Here is a 13825-nt window from a genome sequence, read left to right on the forward strand (position 1 = left end):
GCCCAACGGCCCCGCACCCCCCGCGGGCCGCCCCAGCCGTGCCCGAGGCCGGGCCCGAGGCCCTTCCCGAGGCCCTGCCCGCCCCCCGGTCGCGGCCCCGGCCCGGGGACACGCGGCGCTCACCGCCGGGAGCGGCCGGGCCCGGCCTGGCCTCGCCGCGCCGCCGCCGCCTGCCGGAGGAGGGAGGGCCGCAGGGAGGAAGCTGCGTCACAACCCGCTCCGCGCGCGTCTCCCAGCAACCCCCGCGCCGCGCCGCCGCCCGCCCCCCATTGGCCGGCCCCGCCCCCGCACGCCCGCCGGTGATTGGCCGCCGCGTTTCGAAAGCGAGGCGCCCCCTGCGGGAGGGGGGAGGCGCTTCGATTCTATTGGCTGACGGGCAGCGGCCCGCCCGCCCCAGCCCGAGCGCCGGTTGGCTCGCGCCGTCGAGGGGCGGGGCCGGCGCCGAGGAAGGGTCCAGAACAACCCCCCCGCCGCGCTGCGCCACGGCCGAGGCGGAGGGGGCGGGGCTTCTGCCGGCCGACCAATCGGAGAGCGGCAGGGGCGGGGCCTCCAGAGTGGGCGGGGCCGGGAGCGGAGCGGGACGGAGGGGGGCGCGGGGCCGGTGCGTGGGGGCGGGGCGGGGCCGGGGGGGACCGGCGGGGGGGGGGCGGAGGGGGCGGGGCACGGGGCTGGGGCTGCGGGAACCGGCAGCCGGTAACGGGGGGGGGGCGGGAACGGGGGGCTGGGAACGGGGCTGGGAGCGAGGGGTACGGGAACGGGGAGCCGGTAGTGGGGGGTGCGGGAACGGGGGGGTGCGGGGACGGGGGGGTCAATAATGGGGGGCCGGTAATGCGGGGCTGGGAACGAGGGGTACGGGAACGGGGGTGCGGGAACGGGGGTACGGTAATGGGGAGCCTGTATCGGGGGGGTGCTGGAACAGGGGGCTGGTAACGGGGGGGGCGGGAACGGGGGGCTGGGAACGGGGGCTGGGAGCGAGGGGTACGGGAACGGGGAGCTGATAATGGGGGGTGCGGGAACGGGGGGGGCGAGAACAGGGGGCCAGTAATGGGGGGCTGGGAACGAGGGGTGCGGGAACGGGGAGCCGGGAATGGGGGTGCGGGAACAGGGCTACGGTAATAGGGAGCCTGTATCGGGGGGGTACGGGGAACAGGGGGCCGGTAACGGGGGTGCGGTAACGTCAGGCCGGTAACGGGGGTGCGGTAACGGGGTGCCAGTGACGGGGGCTGCGGGGACAGGGCGCGGTGCCGGCGGCGCGGTGACGTGCCCGCTGCTTGCAGGCCCGGCAGCATGCTGCAGGTTCCGCTGCCCCTGGACCGTGACGGGATCCTGCTCCGGCTGCGCTTCACCACGCTGGCCGTGGGCACCATGTGCTGCCCGCTGTTCGGGTTCCTCTTCTGCGTCACCTGGTCCCTGCTCTTCCACTTCCACGAGACCACGGCCACGCACTGCGGGGTGAGTGGCACCACACAGCTCGGGTGGCATGGCCCTGGGGGGCCGCCAGCCTCCGCCTCCACCGGAGGAGCGCCGGGACCTTAGGGGAACCTTAAGGTACCTTGTAGGTACCCTATAGGTCCCTGTAGGTACTCTACAGGTCCTTAAGGTACCTTATAGGTACCCTGTAAGTCCTTAAGGTACCTTATAGATATCTTACAGGTACCCTATAGTTCCTTAAGGTACCTTATAGGTACCCTGTAAGTCTTTAAGGCACCTTATAGATATCTTATAGGTACTCTACAGGTCCTTAAGGTAATTTATAGGTACCCTGTAAGTCCTTAAGGACCCTATAGGTCCTTGAGGTACCTTATACATACCTTATAGGTACCCTATAAGTCCTTAAGGTACCTTATAGGTACCATACAGGTACTCTATAGGTCCTTAAGGTACCTTATAGGTACCTTATAAGTACCCTATAAGTCCTTAAGGTACCTTATAGGTACCCTGTAAGGCCTTAAGGTACCTTATACATACCTTATAAGTACCCTATAAGTCCTTAAGGTACCTTATAGGTGCCCTATAGGTACCTTATTAATACCCTGTAAGTCCTTAAGGTACCTTATAGGTACCCTATAGGTACTCTACAGGTCCTTTAGGTAACTTATAGGTACCCTGTAAGTCCTTAAGGTACCTTATACATATCTTATAGGTACCCTATAGGCCCTTAAGGTACCTTAAAGGTACCCTGTAAGTCCTTGAGGTACCTTATAGGTACCATATAGGTACTCTCTAGGTCCTTAAGGTACCTTATACATACCCTATAGGTACCCTGTGGGTCCTTAAGGTACCTTAAAGGTCCCTGAAGGGAGGCTGTAGCGAGGTGGGGGTTGGTCTGTTCTCCCACGTGCCTGGGGACAGGACGAGGGGGAATGGGCTAAAGTTGTGCCAGGGGAGGTTGAGGTTGGATGTTAGGAAGAACTTCTTTACTGAACGGGTTGTGAGGCACTGGAATAGGCTGCCCAGGGAAGGGGTTGAGTCCCCGTCCCTGGAGGTCTTTACAAGACGTTTAGATGTAGAGCTCAGGGATATGGTTTGGTGGGGACTGTTAGTGTTAGGTCAGAGGTTGGGCTGGGTGGTCTGGGAGGTCTCTTCCCACCTCGGTGGATGTGGGATTCTGTGTGATTCTGGGATCCTGCCACGCACGGCGGGGTGACGGAGGTGGATGGTCGTGGCCGTGGGGCAGCGCGGCCCCGGCGCAGGTTTGGAGAAACGGGCAGGGTGGACGCAGGCGCTGCCCCTCCTCACCCACCGGCCGTGGGGCAGCACCGAGGGGATGCTCAGAGGGGTCGCACAGCTCCTGCTCGTGGCCGAGCGAGGGCTCTTCAGCTGCAGGAGGGCCAAGAGCAGGGAAATGGGGGCCTCAGAGGATGCCCTGGAGGGGGGCAAGGTCCTGCTCTGTCCCCCTCTGCCCATGCGGGGTGCAGGGCACGTCACGAAGGTGACAGGTTCAAGGCAACCAAAAAGGAGCTAGTTCCCCAAGCAGAACGTAACTGGTCTGGGGAGCGTCAGTCCCGGGGCTCTGTGGGGTGCTTTGGGCTCCAGGACAGACCCAGCGAGACCCAAACCTGCTCTGGAGGGAGGTGGGTGGCCCCCAGAGGCCCGTATCCGGGCTGTGCCAAGACACCACCGAGCCCCATACAGCCCATGCAGCCCTGCCCCTGCTCCATGTGGGCACCAGTGACGCTGTCAAGAGCGGTTCGAGGTGTATCGTGAAGGACCACAGAGCCCGCGGTGGGCTCTGGAGCCACAGGTGGGCTTCTCACCAATCCTGCTGGCAAAGGAAAGGGCTTTGGGAGGACCAGGCAGATCACCAGACCAGCGCGCGGTGGTGGGGCAGGTGTCAGAGCCAGGGGCTGGGCTTTGAGACCGTGGGACCCCGAGAAACCTGGTCTTGTGGGCTCAGATGGGGTCTGCCCCTCGGGAGGGGAAGAGCATCTTCGCTTGCAGGCTTGTCGGGCTGCTGCAGAGAGCGTTCAGCTGGGTCCCTGGGCAGGGGGAGCCTCAGGCCCTCCACCCGCCTCTTGGCAGTTCGATGCCAGCACCTGCAGTGGGTCCCAGAGCAGGAGAAGGTTCAGAGGGCAGCACCTGGAGAACAGCACGAAGGAATTCCATCCCCTTCACCTGAATTAATTAGGGACCTGTTCAATTAGGGACCCACCTTAACTGCCTCTACGTGAGTGCAGCAGCGTGGCAAGTAACCGGGGGGAACTGGAAGTTTCAGCTGGTTGGGCTTCGGCCCTGGTGGTGTTCCCACTGCACGGCGTGCCTGGCCAACGTGATGACCCTGAAGGTGCCTTCCAGCCTGGCTGCTTCTGTGACTGCGGTTCCCTGGAAGCGTATTCCCGCGGGGTTACCTCCTGTGCAGCAGTCCCAGCTGGCTCGGGGCAGCCCTGAGCCAGGAGCTTACTGTGAGGGTGGTGGCTTCCTGCTTTTCTGTTCCTCCCCGAACGTCTTTGCTGCTGTCCCGACTGATCAGGGGTGGGCAGCACAGCCACGCACCCTTCTGTCCCCTCTCCAGCTGCGGGGACGGAGGAGGCAGGCTCAGCCCACCGCGGAGCGAAGGGAAGGGGCGAGGGCTGCGGGCGTGAAGCGGAGGAACCCGAGGGGGTCCCGGAGCTGCTCCCCTGGGGCAGAGCTGGGGCTGGATGGCCCTGGGGGCCGCGCCGGGGCCGCTGCCGTGCTGCGTGCTGCCCTCCCTGGCTCCCCACGCCTCTCTGAGCCGCCGTCTCCCAGCAGGTGCCGAACTACCTCCCCTCCATCAGCGCGGCCATTGGCGGCGAGACCCCGCAGCGCTACGTCTGGCGCCTCTGCATCGGGCTGCACTCGGCGCCCCGCTTCCTGGTGGCCGTCGCCTACTGGAACCACTACCAGAGCTGCCACTGCTCCCACCCCCGCTACCCGCGCCTGTGCCACTTCAACCTGCTGCTCAACCTGCTCGAGAACTTCGCCCTGCTCGTGCTGACCTACGTGTCCTCGTCCGAGAACTACGGTAGGTGTCTCCCCCCGCACCGGGCTCCGCGGAGCTCTGCGTCCTGCAGGTCGGCAGCTCGGGGAAAGGCAGGTGGTAAAACAAAGAGTTTCGGTAAAATTGGGGGTTTATACGTGGAAGTTACGTCTGGTGCGTGGGTAGCCCTGTTCTTCCTGGAATTCTTGGGGTTGCTGAGTGGCTCAAACCGCGGGCTGGGCTTTTGTGCCTGGCGTTGCTGCTTGGTTCCTCCTGGGCTGGGGCCGTGCTCAACGCTTCTCGTCACGGCTGAGCAACGAGAGGCCAACGCCCGTTGCTGCTGCCAGCACCGCCTCTCCTTCTGCACTCTGGCTCTGAGCCGGCTTCCAGCCTGAAGTCTCCCGTGGCAGCATTTCAAGGACCCACCCACAAAAACGCCTGGGTGAAGCTCCCTGTGTCGGCCTCGGGGCAAAACCAGCATCTTTCAGGTTAAATCTGCGCAGAACAGGATCGCGCTAGGCTAGGAAACGCCTCTCAGGAAGGGAAAGGGAAGGGAAAGGAGAGCTCCTTTTCCACAACGGTCTGATCGGAAACGAATCTGAAAGCGGGCGGCGGCACCGGCAGCTGCTGGGCCCTGGAGGTGGTGCCGGCGTTGGTGCACGAGGACTCAGCGGGTCAGCGAGGTGGTGCTGTTGGAGAGGAAACCACGGCTCTTCTGGGGCCTGCAGCGTGCTGTGTGCGTGCTGTGTGCGTGCTGTGTGCGTGCTGTGTGCGTGCTGTGTCGGCTGCTCTGCTCTGTGCTGTGTCGGCTGCACCTCGCTGGGTGACGAGGGTGAATAAATCCCGCATCCAGCCGCGGGACCAGGCTCAGGGGTTGCAGCCACGAAGCACTGCAAAGAGAAAGGCCAGAGAGGGCAGGTTTGGAGCTGCTGAGGGGGAGCAGGGTTTGGTGAGGGTTTGTCTGCCTGCAGGGAAGGGGATGTGGGCGCAGCTGATCTCCTGCAGGGGGGATCTGCCAGCTCACAGGGGCGAGGGAAGCTCCCTCCAAGGACAGGTGCCCTTGGGTTGCCTTTCGAAATGGGCGCCCCAGCGCTGCCGTGACCGTGCCTGTGGGGCTGAGCAGGTCCGGGACCCGGGCTGCCCGTGCCCCACGGGGCCATCGGGGCCCAGAACAGAGCCCTGCAGGTGCGTCCGGGTCCCTTGCCAGGTGGTTGTTTGGGGACGTTGCGCCCTGCACACCAGAAGGACGTGGTTCCACTGCTGTCGTGGAAAACAACCGGCAGCGCACGAACCACAGCACTTCAGGCTGCCGAGACAGCTGGCAGCTCGGCGCCACTTCCCTGCCCGCAGACGCTGTCCTGTGGTTGGCATCACAGCGCCTGATTTCTCTGCCCCTCACCCAGGAGCTGTGCCCGGAGCAGCCCGTCCTGGGGCCCTCGCTTGCATGCGGGACGTCAGCTCCATAAACCCCCCCCAGCAGCCAGGTGCTCGCTGGCTTAGCCCGGGCCTTCACCAGTAATCCTGTGGCCTTAGGGCCAAGGAAGGAGCCCAGGGACTTCCCCTGGATGCTCCAAACCCGCCTCACCTGAGCCCCACGCTGCACCAGGGTTCGAGCAGACCCATCCTCGAGCCCTGTTCGTGGGCGTTTGCTGCTCGTGGGGGGCGCAGCACGGCGCTGCCGTGAGCTCACCAACAGCTCCGCGTGCTGCCAGTCCTGCTGCTCCGGGGGTGGAAGCCTCTGGCGGATGGAGGTCTGCGGCCCGGGGGCTTTCTGCCCAGCTCACTGCCCTCTCCCCGTGCCGCTGCCCCCTGCGAGGCGTCCCAGCACTGCCCAGCTCCCTGGGCAGCAGGGAGGAGGAGGAGGAGGCCGTGGTGCAGCAGAGGAAGAGCAGAAGCCGCGCTGAAAGCTGAGGCCAGCCCAGCCTCACCGCTCCTCGTTGCAGCTCCTCAGGTCTGTGGGGAAAGCTTCGGAGCTGGAGGAGGAGGGCTCGGGTTAGCCACCCCTGCAGGCGCTGCTCCTCGCAGCCCCACCTCCCAGAGCCCTTTCCCACCGCTGCTTCCCTTCCTCTGAAGCTGGGACGCGCGGAGGGGGAGCGTGACTTAGGGCGGGGGGGCTTGGTGCACTCAGCCGGTGGGCTCCGTTCCTGGAGAAAAGCCCGGGAAACTGGTTATTGTTATTATTTTTAATAGAAACACTTCTTTAAAAGGAATAGCTGGGGTCTGCGTGTGGCTCGGGGTTCTGCGAGCTGCTTTGGTTCCGAGCTCCAGCCAGCTGCGTTTCCAGCCTGATAAGTCAGCGTCAGCTCAGTGACCCGGAGCGGCCTCGGGGCTGGTGACAGCAGTTATCGGCAGGAGGCCGGGTCCCTTTCTGGATCCCGGACTGGCTCCCTGCCACCCTCCCGCCGTGCCTCGGTTCCCCCGTCCCTCCCAGGAGCACTAACGGTGGTGCCGAGCCGCGCCGCGGGCAGCTGCAGCTCACAGCCCCGCGCAGCGTGAGGCTCCTCGCCCCGGGGCTAAGCCCTCCTGAATGCCTCGTGCCCGCTAAGAGGCTCCCGGCCCACGCCTGCCCTGGCTTAGGGGAGCCACGAGGGCAGATCCCTTTGCTGCCAGCTCTCCCTCCCCCTTCTCTGCACGGCTGGTGCGATGCTGTGCTGAAGGCTCCGGGTCCCTCGGCCGCTGCTCGCTCTTGGCACAGCCTCCCCCGGGCATGGGGGCCGCCAGCAGAGCTGCCTTTTGCCCTCTCAAAGCCTGTCCCTTCCCCCCCGTGCTCGCAGCTCACTTCCGTGCCCAGATTTAACAGGAAACCTGTTGTCTCGTTGATTCAGCAATCCACGAAAATGCCTTCATCGTCTTTATCACGTCGGCTCTGGGCCACATGCTCCTGACGTGCATCCTCTGGAGGATGACTAAGAAACACACAGTAAGTCCCGAGGTACAGACACTTTCCTTTCTTCTCTGCGCGCTGTGCTCGGGGCCGGGGCTCTCGGCTGGCGGTGGCAGGGCTTCACCTGAACCTCACTTTGAAATAACCCCAGCCGGGTGGGAGAACTGAACGTTGGGGGTGCAGGGGCCGAAGGAAAGGCGGTCGCCAAAATCCACGGTCTGGTCCAGCTTACTGAAACAAACCGGGGAGGAATGTTTTAACCCCCACTCTCTCGTTTCCACGTGGAGCTGGGAATGGTGCACGGCCATGTCCTGGGGCTGGGGAGCTGGCGAGGGGTGGGAGCCGGGGCACGGCTGCCAGGTGAGGCCATGCGGAGCAGGATGGGCGCTGTGCCTGCGGCTGGCACGGACAGAGCCTTCAGCAGGCTCCTGCTTCATCGCCTCCGTTGGTCCTCCCGGCAGCGCACCGAGCCCGTACGGCTGCTGGCTTGTCTCGGGGAAGCAGCGTCCAGCCCTTGGGCTTGGCCGCGGGCCGCACCACGGAAGGGGCTTCTGAGGCTCCCAGGGTGCTGGGGCACGTGCAGGTGTCGGAGGTGGGCAGGGGACAGGGGTGCACCTTGGATCTGCCCCGATGGGGCGGTGGTCGCGTGGTCTCCGGTGTCTGCCGGCCGGCCTGAGCAGCTCCAGGGGGGCCGCACGCTGCTGCTGGGGCTCGGGACAGGCAGAAGGCTGCGGCCGTTGCCCTGTGGCCGTGGTGGTGGTTTGCCAAGCCAGGTGTCTTCGCCGTGCTTGTGGCCTGGTGTTGGGACAGAGCGTGGGCGACGGGAGCCCAGGGCCAGCGCGCTGCAAAGGGAGCAGCAGAAATCGCCCCTCGGCTTCCCAGCAGCTTCCTCTATTTCACCTTTTTTTTATTGTGTTCCTGTTTCTGCACCCCCTGCACCTCTCCCTCGCAGTCCTGCAGCTCAGATGAGGGCTCCCTGAGCAGCACGTGCCGACGGGGTGCGTGTGCCCGCGGGCGTTACGGCTCCGTAGCACGGAGACCAACTCGTGGTGCATCAGCAGCAGCGCTCGTCCGGCTGTTGGCTTGCAGGAATGCCGGCTCTGGTGTGGGCCGTGAGCTCGGTGGACGGTCCCGTGCCACGCTGGAGCACGCGCTCGGTGCCCTTTGTGATGGTTTTACTCGGGTGGGCGGCCGAGCTCCACCACAGCCGCTCTCTCACTCCCCCTCCTCAAAGAGGACAGGGAGAAAATACCATGAAAGGGGCTCAAGGGTTGAGATAAGGATGAGGAAATCGCGCAGTAATTATCGTGATGGGCAAATCAGACTCAGCACAGGGAGATAGTAAGATTTATTGCCTATTGCTAACGAGCTAGAGAAGTGAGAAACAGAGGAAAGAAACCAAAAGCACCTGCCCCCCCCCCCATCCACCCTCTTCCACCTCCTCCCCCCGAGCAGCACAGGGGAACGGGGCAATGGGGGTTATGGTCAGTCTCTAGCACTTCTTTGCCGCCTCCCTTCTCGGTCCCTCTCATCCCCTGTGCCGTGGGGTCCCTCCCACGGGATGCAGTCCTTGCTGAACTGATCCAGCGTGGGCTGCCCAGAGGCAGCAGCTCTCCAAGAACTGCTCCAGATCTGGGTCCGTCCCACGGGGTCCATCCCTTGGGAGCAAACTGCTCCAACCTGGGTCCCCCATGGGCAGCAGCTCCTGCCAGGTCACCTGCTCCTGCGTGGGCTCCTCTCCACGGGCTGCAGCATGGAACCCTGCTCCACCGTGGCACTCCATGGGCTGCAGGGGGACAGCCTGCTTCACCATGGGCCTCACCACAGCCCGCAGGGGACTTCTGCTCCGGCTCCTGGAGCCCCTCTCCCCCTCCTTCACTGACCTTGGCGCCTGCAAGGCTGTTCCTCACTCCTCTCCCTCTCCCAGCTTTGTGTGGTGCAGCGTTTTTTTTCCCTGTCCTAAATCTGCTCTCACAGAGGCACAAACAACATCACTTACTGGCTTGGCTCTGCTCAGCAGTGGGGCCCTTACCTAACACGGGGCAGCTTCTAGATCCCTCCCACAGAAGCCACCCCCATGGCCCCCTGCTCCCAAAGCCTTGCCACATAAACCCCCTACACCCTTCGGCACTCCTGCTGCAGCGGGCAGGGCGCTGCTGTCCCGCGTTGCTGCAGGAGGACGAGGGCGAGCGACCTGCCGGGAGGCGGCCGGCTTCCGTCTGCTGATCCCCAGGGGGGCGTCTCTGAATTGTGCTGGGAAACGCGGGGACCAAAGTGCTGGCAGCAGCACGTGGTGCCACCTCTGCCCGCGGGTTGTCCTCCGGCCGTGGCGCCCCGGGGCTGTTCCTCTCCTTGCCAGGAGGCCGGCACAGCGGGCGGAGGTGTCCCTGCTGCCCAGAGCCCTCCCCACACGGCTGCGCCCCCGCATCGCAGCTGGAGAGGGGCTGTGCCGAGCGGGGAGCCCCCTGCACCCGCAGAGCTCACGGGCTCCGCGTGCCTCGGCTGCTCGTCCTCGCTGCCCTGCCCTCCCCGATGCTGCAGGGCTCGGGCCGAGCCTGGGGTCAGCGCACGGGGTCGGGTCTGGGTGTGAGCACCCAGCTCAGCACCGGGCCACGTGCGAGCGGCCCCGGGTGGCCCCGCCGGAGCAGGGCTTGAAGCAGGTGGACCCGGGGGTGCCTCAGCCACGCTGGGATGGAGAGGAGCTGCCGAGTGGCGCGGGGACATCGCACGGCGGCTCTGGGTTGGTTGTAAGCAGCCCCACGCTGTCATCCTGGACAGGATCAGGCTCGGAGCTCAGCACCCAGAGCCGTGGGTGCAGACGCAGCACGGCCCAGGGCCAGCCGTGGCCCCGATCCCGGGCTGGTTTCGATGGGGCTGTCAGCAGATGGTGCTGTCGCCCGGGGAGCGGGGTCCTTGAAAAAGAAAGTGCGTGTGCAACGGAAAAGCTCTGGCACTAAACCCTTCTGGAAGCAGCGGGTGTGGGACAGCCCGTGGCCGGGGGACGCCTCCCCAGGGAGCTGCCCGTCTGCAGGGCGGCTCTGGTGCCCCATCAGCACCCCCGAAACGCAGCCGGGGCTGCTGCCCTGAGTCGCTCTCATGTGGCCCCTCCATCTCTGGGCAAAACTACACGGGGTGGCTCCTCGGGGCTGCTCGAGTTCCCTGGACTCGTCCCGTGGCCCCAGGGCGGGTCGGGGGGCTGTGCTGGGGGGCACAAGGCCAGCACGGGGCTGTGCTGGGGGGCACAAGGCCAGCGCGGGGCTGTTCTGGGGGTCGCTGTGGGCATGGTGCCGGTGCCACGTCCTCGCCGTGTGGCCAGCGGGAACTGCCCGGCCCCGCAGGGAGCCTGAGCTGCTGAGCTGGGTGGCGCCGTGCGCCGGGAGCCTGGCGGGGTTATGTCAGGGGACAGCATGGGCTGTGTCTTCTCGCAGGGGAAGCCAGGGCTGCCCGGGAACAGCCCCGGTGGTGCCTCGGAGCCAGGTTTGGCTGGCTTCACCTCGGTCGTGGGGCGATTTGTTCGCCTCTGCCATCCACCAGCCCTGGAGCAGGAGCAGCGTCTGCACCCCGAAGGCGTGGGGTCCTTGGGAGAACTTTCCAACAGCCACCAGGGAGGACTTCGGGCAGCTCTCCCGCACAGCACCTGCACCGCAGGGAGGCTCCTGGCCACCCCCGTGTCCGGCCCTGCCACAGCCGTGGCCTCTCTTCCAGCCCCTTGCCCGGCCTCGGCTCCGAGCAGAGGCGCTTCCCCCACCCGCTGCCAGGGCCCTGCTCTAGGGCTGTGCCCAGCTGGTGACAAAATGTCCCCTCTGCGGCTCCCGGGAACCGCTCCCTGCGGAGGGCAGCTCCCCAGGAGCGAGGGCTGGGGCTCCCGCCAGTGTCAGCCCCGTGCCCTGCCCCACCTGCAGCAGGGGAAGCCTCCAGAGCTCCCCGACCGAGCTCGGCTTTGCCGGGGCTGAACCCGGGGCTGTTTCCCTGCTGGGTCCCCATCCCGTCCCGCAGGAGGGCGCAGAGCCACAGCACGGGGACACCGGGGCCGTTTGCTGGAGGCCCCGAAGCTGCCGGGCTGCGCTGGGGTTTCAGCGTGAGCACGTGTGTGACAGGAACCCGTGTTGCAAAAGTCTCGCGCTCCCCAGGGCCTCGTGTTGCAACTGCCTCCGGCAGGGGCAGGAAGGTGCTGGGGAACTTGCTGCTAATGGGGAAGTGCGGGCGGTTTCCAGCTGCGGAGGACGAGAGAAAGGAAAATAAAGCTCCGTGGGGGGGGGGGGGGGGGGGAAAGCGGGCAGGGAGGAGGAGGGGAAGGGGCACCAGATGGGCGCTCCGGGGGAAGAGGAACACACAGAGCCCCCAGGGCTGCGCCGGGCGGGCAGAACCCCGCACTGCACCCCGCGCACGCCTGGCACATCGCTGCGGCCGCTCCCCAGCGCAGCCCCTGCTCCGCGCCAGCTGCAGGCCCCCGCAGCCCTGTGCCACGGGGAGCAGTGCAGGCGGGCAGCCTGGTTTCACTTCTTGTTAGCAAACACATCTCTCCTCTTCCCCCGGCAGCTGGCGTCACCCCCGTCTGCGTTCCGGCCCGGAGACACGCATGCACGCACGCGGCGGCCGGGCGCTGGGGTTGTGCCGTGCCTCTGTGCCGTGCCGAGCTGTGCTGAGCTGTGCCAAGCTGTGCCGAGCTGTGCTGAGCTGTGCTGAGCTGTGCCGTGCTGTGCCGTGCTGTGCCATGCCGAGCCGCCAGCCCCTCAGGAGCCGAGCAGCGAGCGCTGCGAGCGGGGTCCGTGAGCACGCGTGGTTTCAGCCCAGCTCCTCGCCAGCGATCGCCTGCAGCGCGGTGACAGCGGCCCGCGGCGGTGGCTCACACGAGGCCGCTATAAATATCCCGGCGCTCAGCTCGCGCTGCTGGAGCCGCTCGTGTTCGCGTTCACCGCAGGGAAGGCAGAAGCGCTCTCGGGGGCGAGCTGGGCCGGCGTGCAGCACATAGCCCCCGGGAAGGGCCGGCTCCCAGCACACAGAGGGTTGCTGGAAAACCTGAGCCCCCTGCGTGGGATGCGGCTGGGACTGGTGCTTGGTCTGCACGTGGGATGCTGGCGTGTTCTGAACTAAGTCACCTTTGCCCTCCTGTGCCACGTCCCCGTGGGGCACCGAGGCATAAACCCCACGGGGACCCTCTCCAGAGGTGGTGGAGGAGCGGGGGTGGCGGAGGAGCAGGCAGGCTCCGTGCCTCCTGCTGCCCGTCCCGCAGCTCCACGGCTGGGGCTCGTGGTGGGGGGCTCTCCCCGGAGGGAAGGGGAGGCTGGGGGACGTCTGTGGGCTCTGCACAGGGCGCGGGGCCGTGCCCCTCCGTGCTGGTGGGTGCAGCCGGCCGCCTTTTGTCCCCGTGTCCCCCGCCGTCTGCCCCCCGCTCCTGGCTCACCTTTGCGTGCACAGGGCAGCGTGCTGCAGCTCGGAGCTTGCAAAGGGCGGCTCCAAATATAACGCCCCTGTGGTTTGCTGGGCCAGGCGCGTGTCCCAGTGCAGCGGGCTGCCTCGGGGGGCTGTGTGCACGAGGAGCAGCGTGCAGGGGTCGGGGGCTGGGCCCACCGGGAAGCACAAAGTGCTGGTTTCCATCGATGTGCTGCACCGTGCGGGTGCCGGGACAGGGACAGGGTCTTGTGCCAGGCTGTCACGCCGTCCTGCCCGGCTCAGCACGTATCCCACGCTCGTCCCACGTCCCTGCGACTGCCTTGTCCCTCTTGTCGCCCACCTGCAGCTGGAGCACGGGCTGTGAGGGGCTGCCTCAGGCTCCCTCCTGGAGTCCCTGTGCCCCCCCGGCGTCGCCTGGGCCCCCCCTGCCCTCCGGAGCTCTCTGCCCCACGGCTTAGCTCGGCTTTGCCCTGCAGCAGGAGGGGGAGTCCCTGTGCTGAGCCCATGCCAAGGAAGGATTTTAGAGAAAAACAGCTAATTAGGTACCGCCTGGGGCTGAATTAATCCTCGGTGCCAGGGCCCACGCTGCTCAGCCCCTACCCTGCGGCTCTGCGCCTGCGGCACCGTTCCCGTCCCAGCTCCTGGCCGCCAGGTCCTGGGGGCGCTTGAAGGAACCTGGCGGTGCCGTAATCCCGCCGCACGCAGCGCCTGCTGCAGGGCCTGGCTAACGGGGCAGGGGGATGCAGCGCGGGGAGGTGCTGCGTGACGCAGCGCTCCGAGTGCAGGGGGTCGGAGCTGCCACGGGGTGCGGCGCAGCACCGCCAGCTGCAGAGTGGAGCACTGGGCCTGCTGCCGCTCAGGGAGGCAGCGCAGCACGGTGCCACGAGGTGTGGTGAGGTGCCACGTGCTGCCACGGTGCCACGAGGTGTGGCACGGGGCAGGACAGTGCCACGAGGTGCGGTGCCACGAGGTGCGGTGTCATGAGGTGTGTTGTGCCACGTGCTGCCTTGCAGCGCAGCACGGTGCCGTGAGGTGCGGCACGGAGCAGGACAGTGCCATGAGGTGTGGTGCAGTGCCACGTGCTGCCACGGTGCCACGAGGTGCAGCAC

General features: G+C 66.2%; 2 protein-coding genes across 5 annotated transcripts in view; one reads left to right on the forward strand and one right to left on the reverse strand.

Annotated features, from left to right (window-relative positions):
* The window catches only part of NUP98 (nucleoporin 98 and 96 precursor), a 35982-nt gene extending 35726 nt beyond the window's left edge, over positions 1-256 (reverse strand). For both annotated transcript variants that reach the window (XM_035330826.1, XM_035330821.1), the window contains exon 1: positions 124-256. The gene's annotated coding sequence lies outside the window, so the exon portion shown is untranslated. The remainder of the gene's footprint in view (positions 1-123) is intronic.
* Positions 257-554: 298 nt separating this feature from the next.
* The window catches only part of PGAP2 (post-GPI attachment to proteins 2), a 27320-nt gene continuing 14049 nt past the window's right edge, over positions 555-13825 (forward strand). For 2 of the 3 annotated variants that reach the window (XM_035330864.1, XM_035330854.1), the window contains exons 1-4: positions 555-598; positions 1274-1452; positions 4231-4483; positions 7264-7370. In XM_035330864.1, the coding sequence (XP_035186755.1) occupies positions 1288-1452; positions 4231-4483; positions 7264-7370 (525 nt within the window). In that variant the 5' untranslated portion in view covers positions 555-598; positions 1274-1287. The remainder of the gene's footprint in view (positions 599-1273; positions 1453-4230; positions 4484-7263; positions 7371-13825) is intronic. The other variant, XM_035330872.1, reaches the window with a different exon arrangement.

Source organism: Oxyura jamaicensis, chromosome 1, assembly GCF_011077185.1.
Source record: "Oxyura jamaicensis isolate SHBP4307 breed ruddy duck chromosome 1, BPBGC_Ojam_1.0, whole genome shotgun sequence".
Lineage (NCBI taxonomy): Eukaryota > Metazoa > Chordata > Aves > Anseriformes > Anatidae > Oxyura > Oxyura jamaicensis.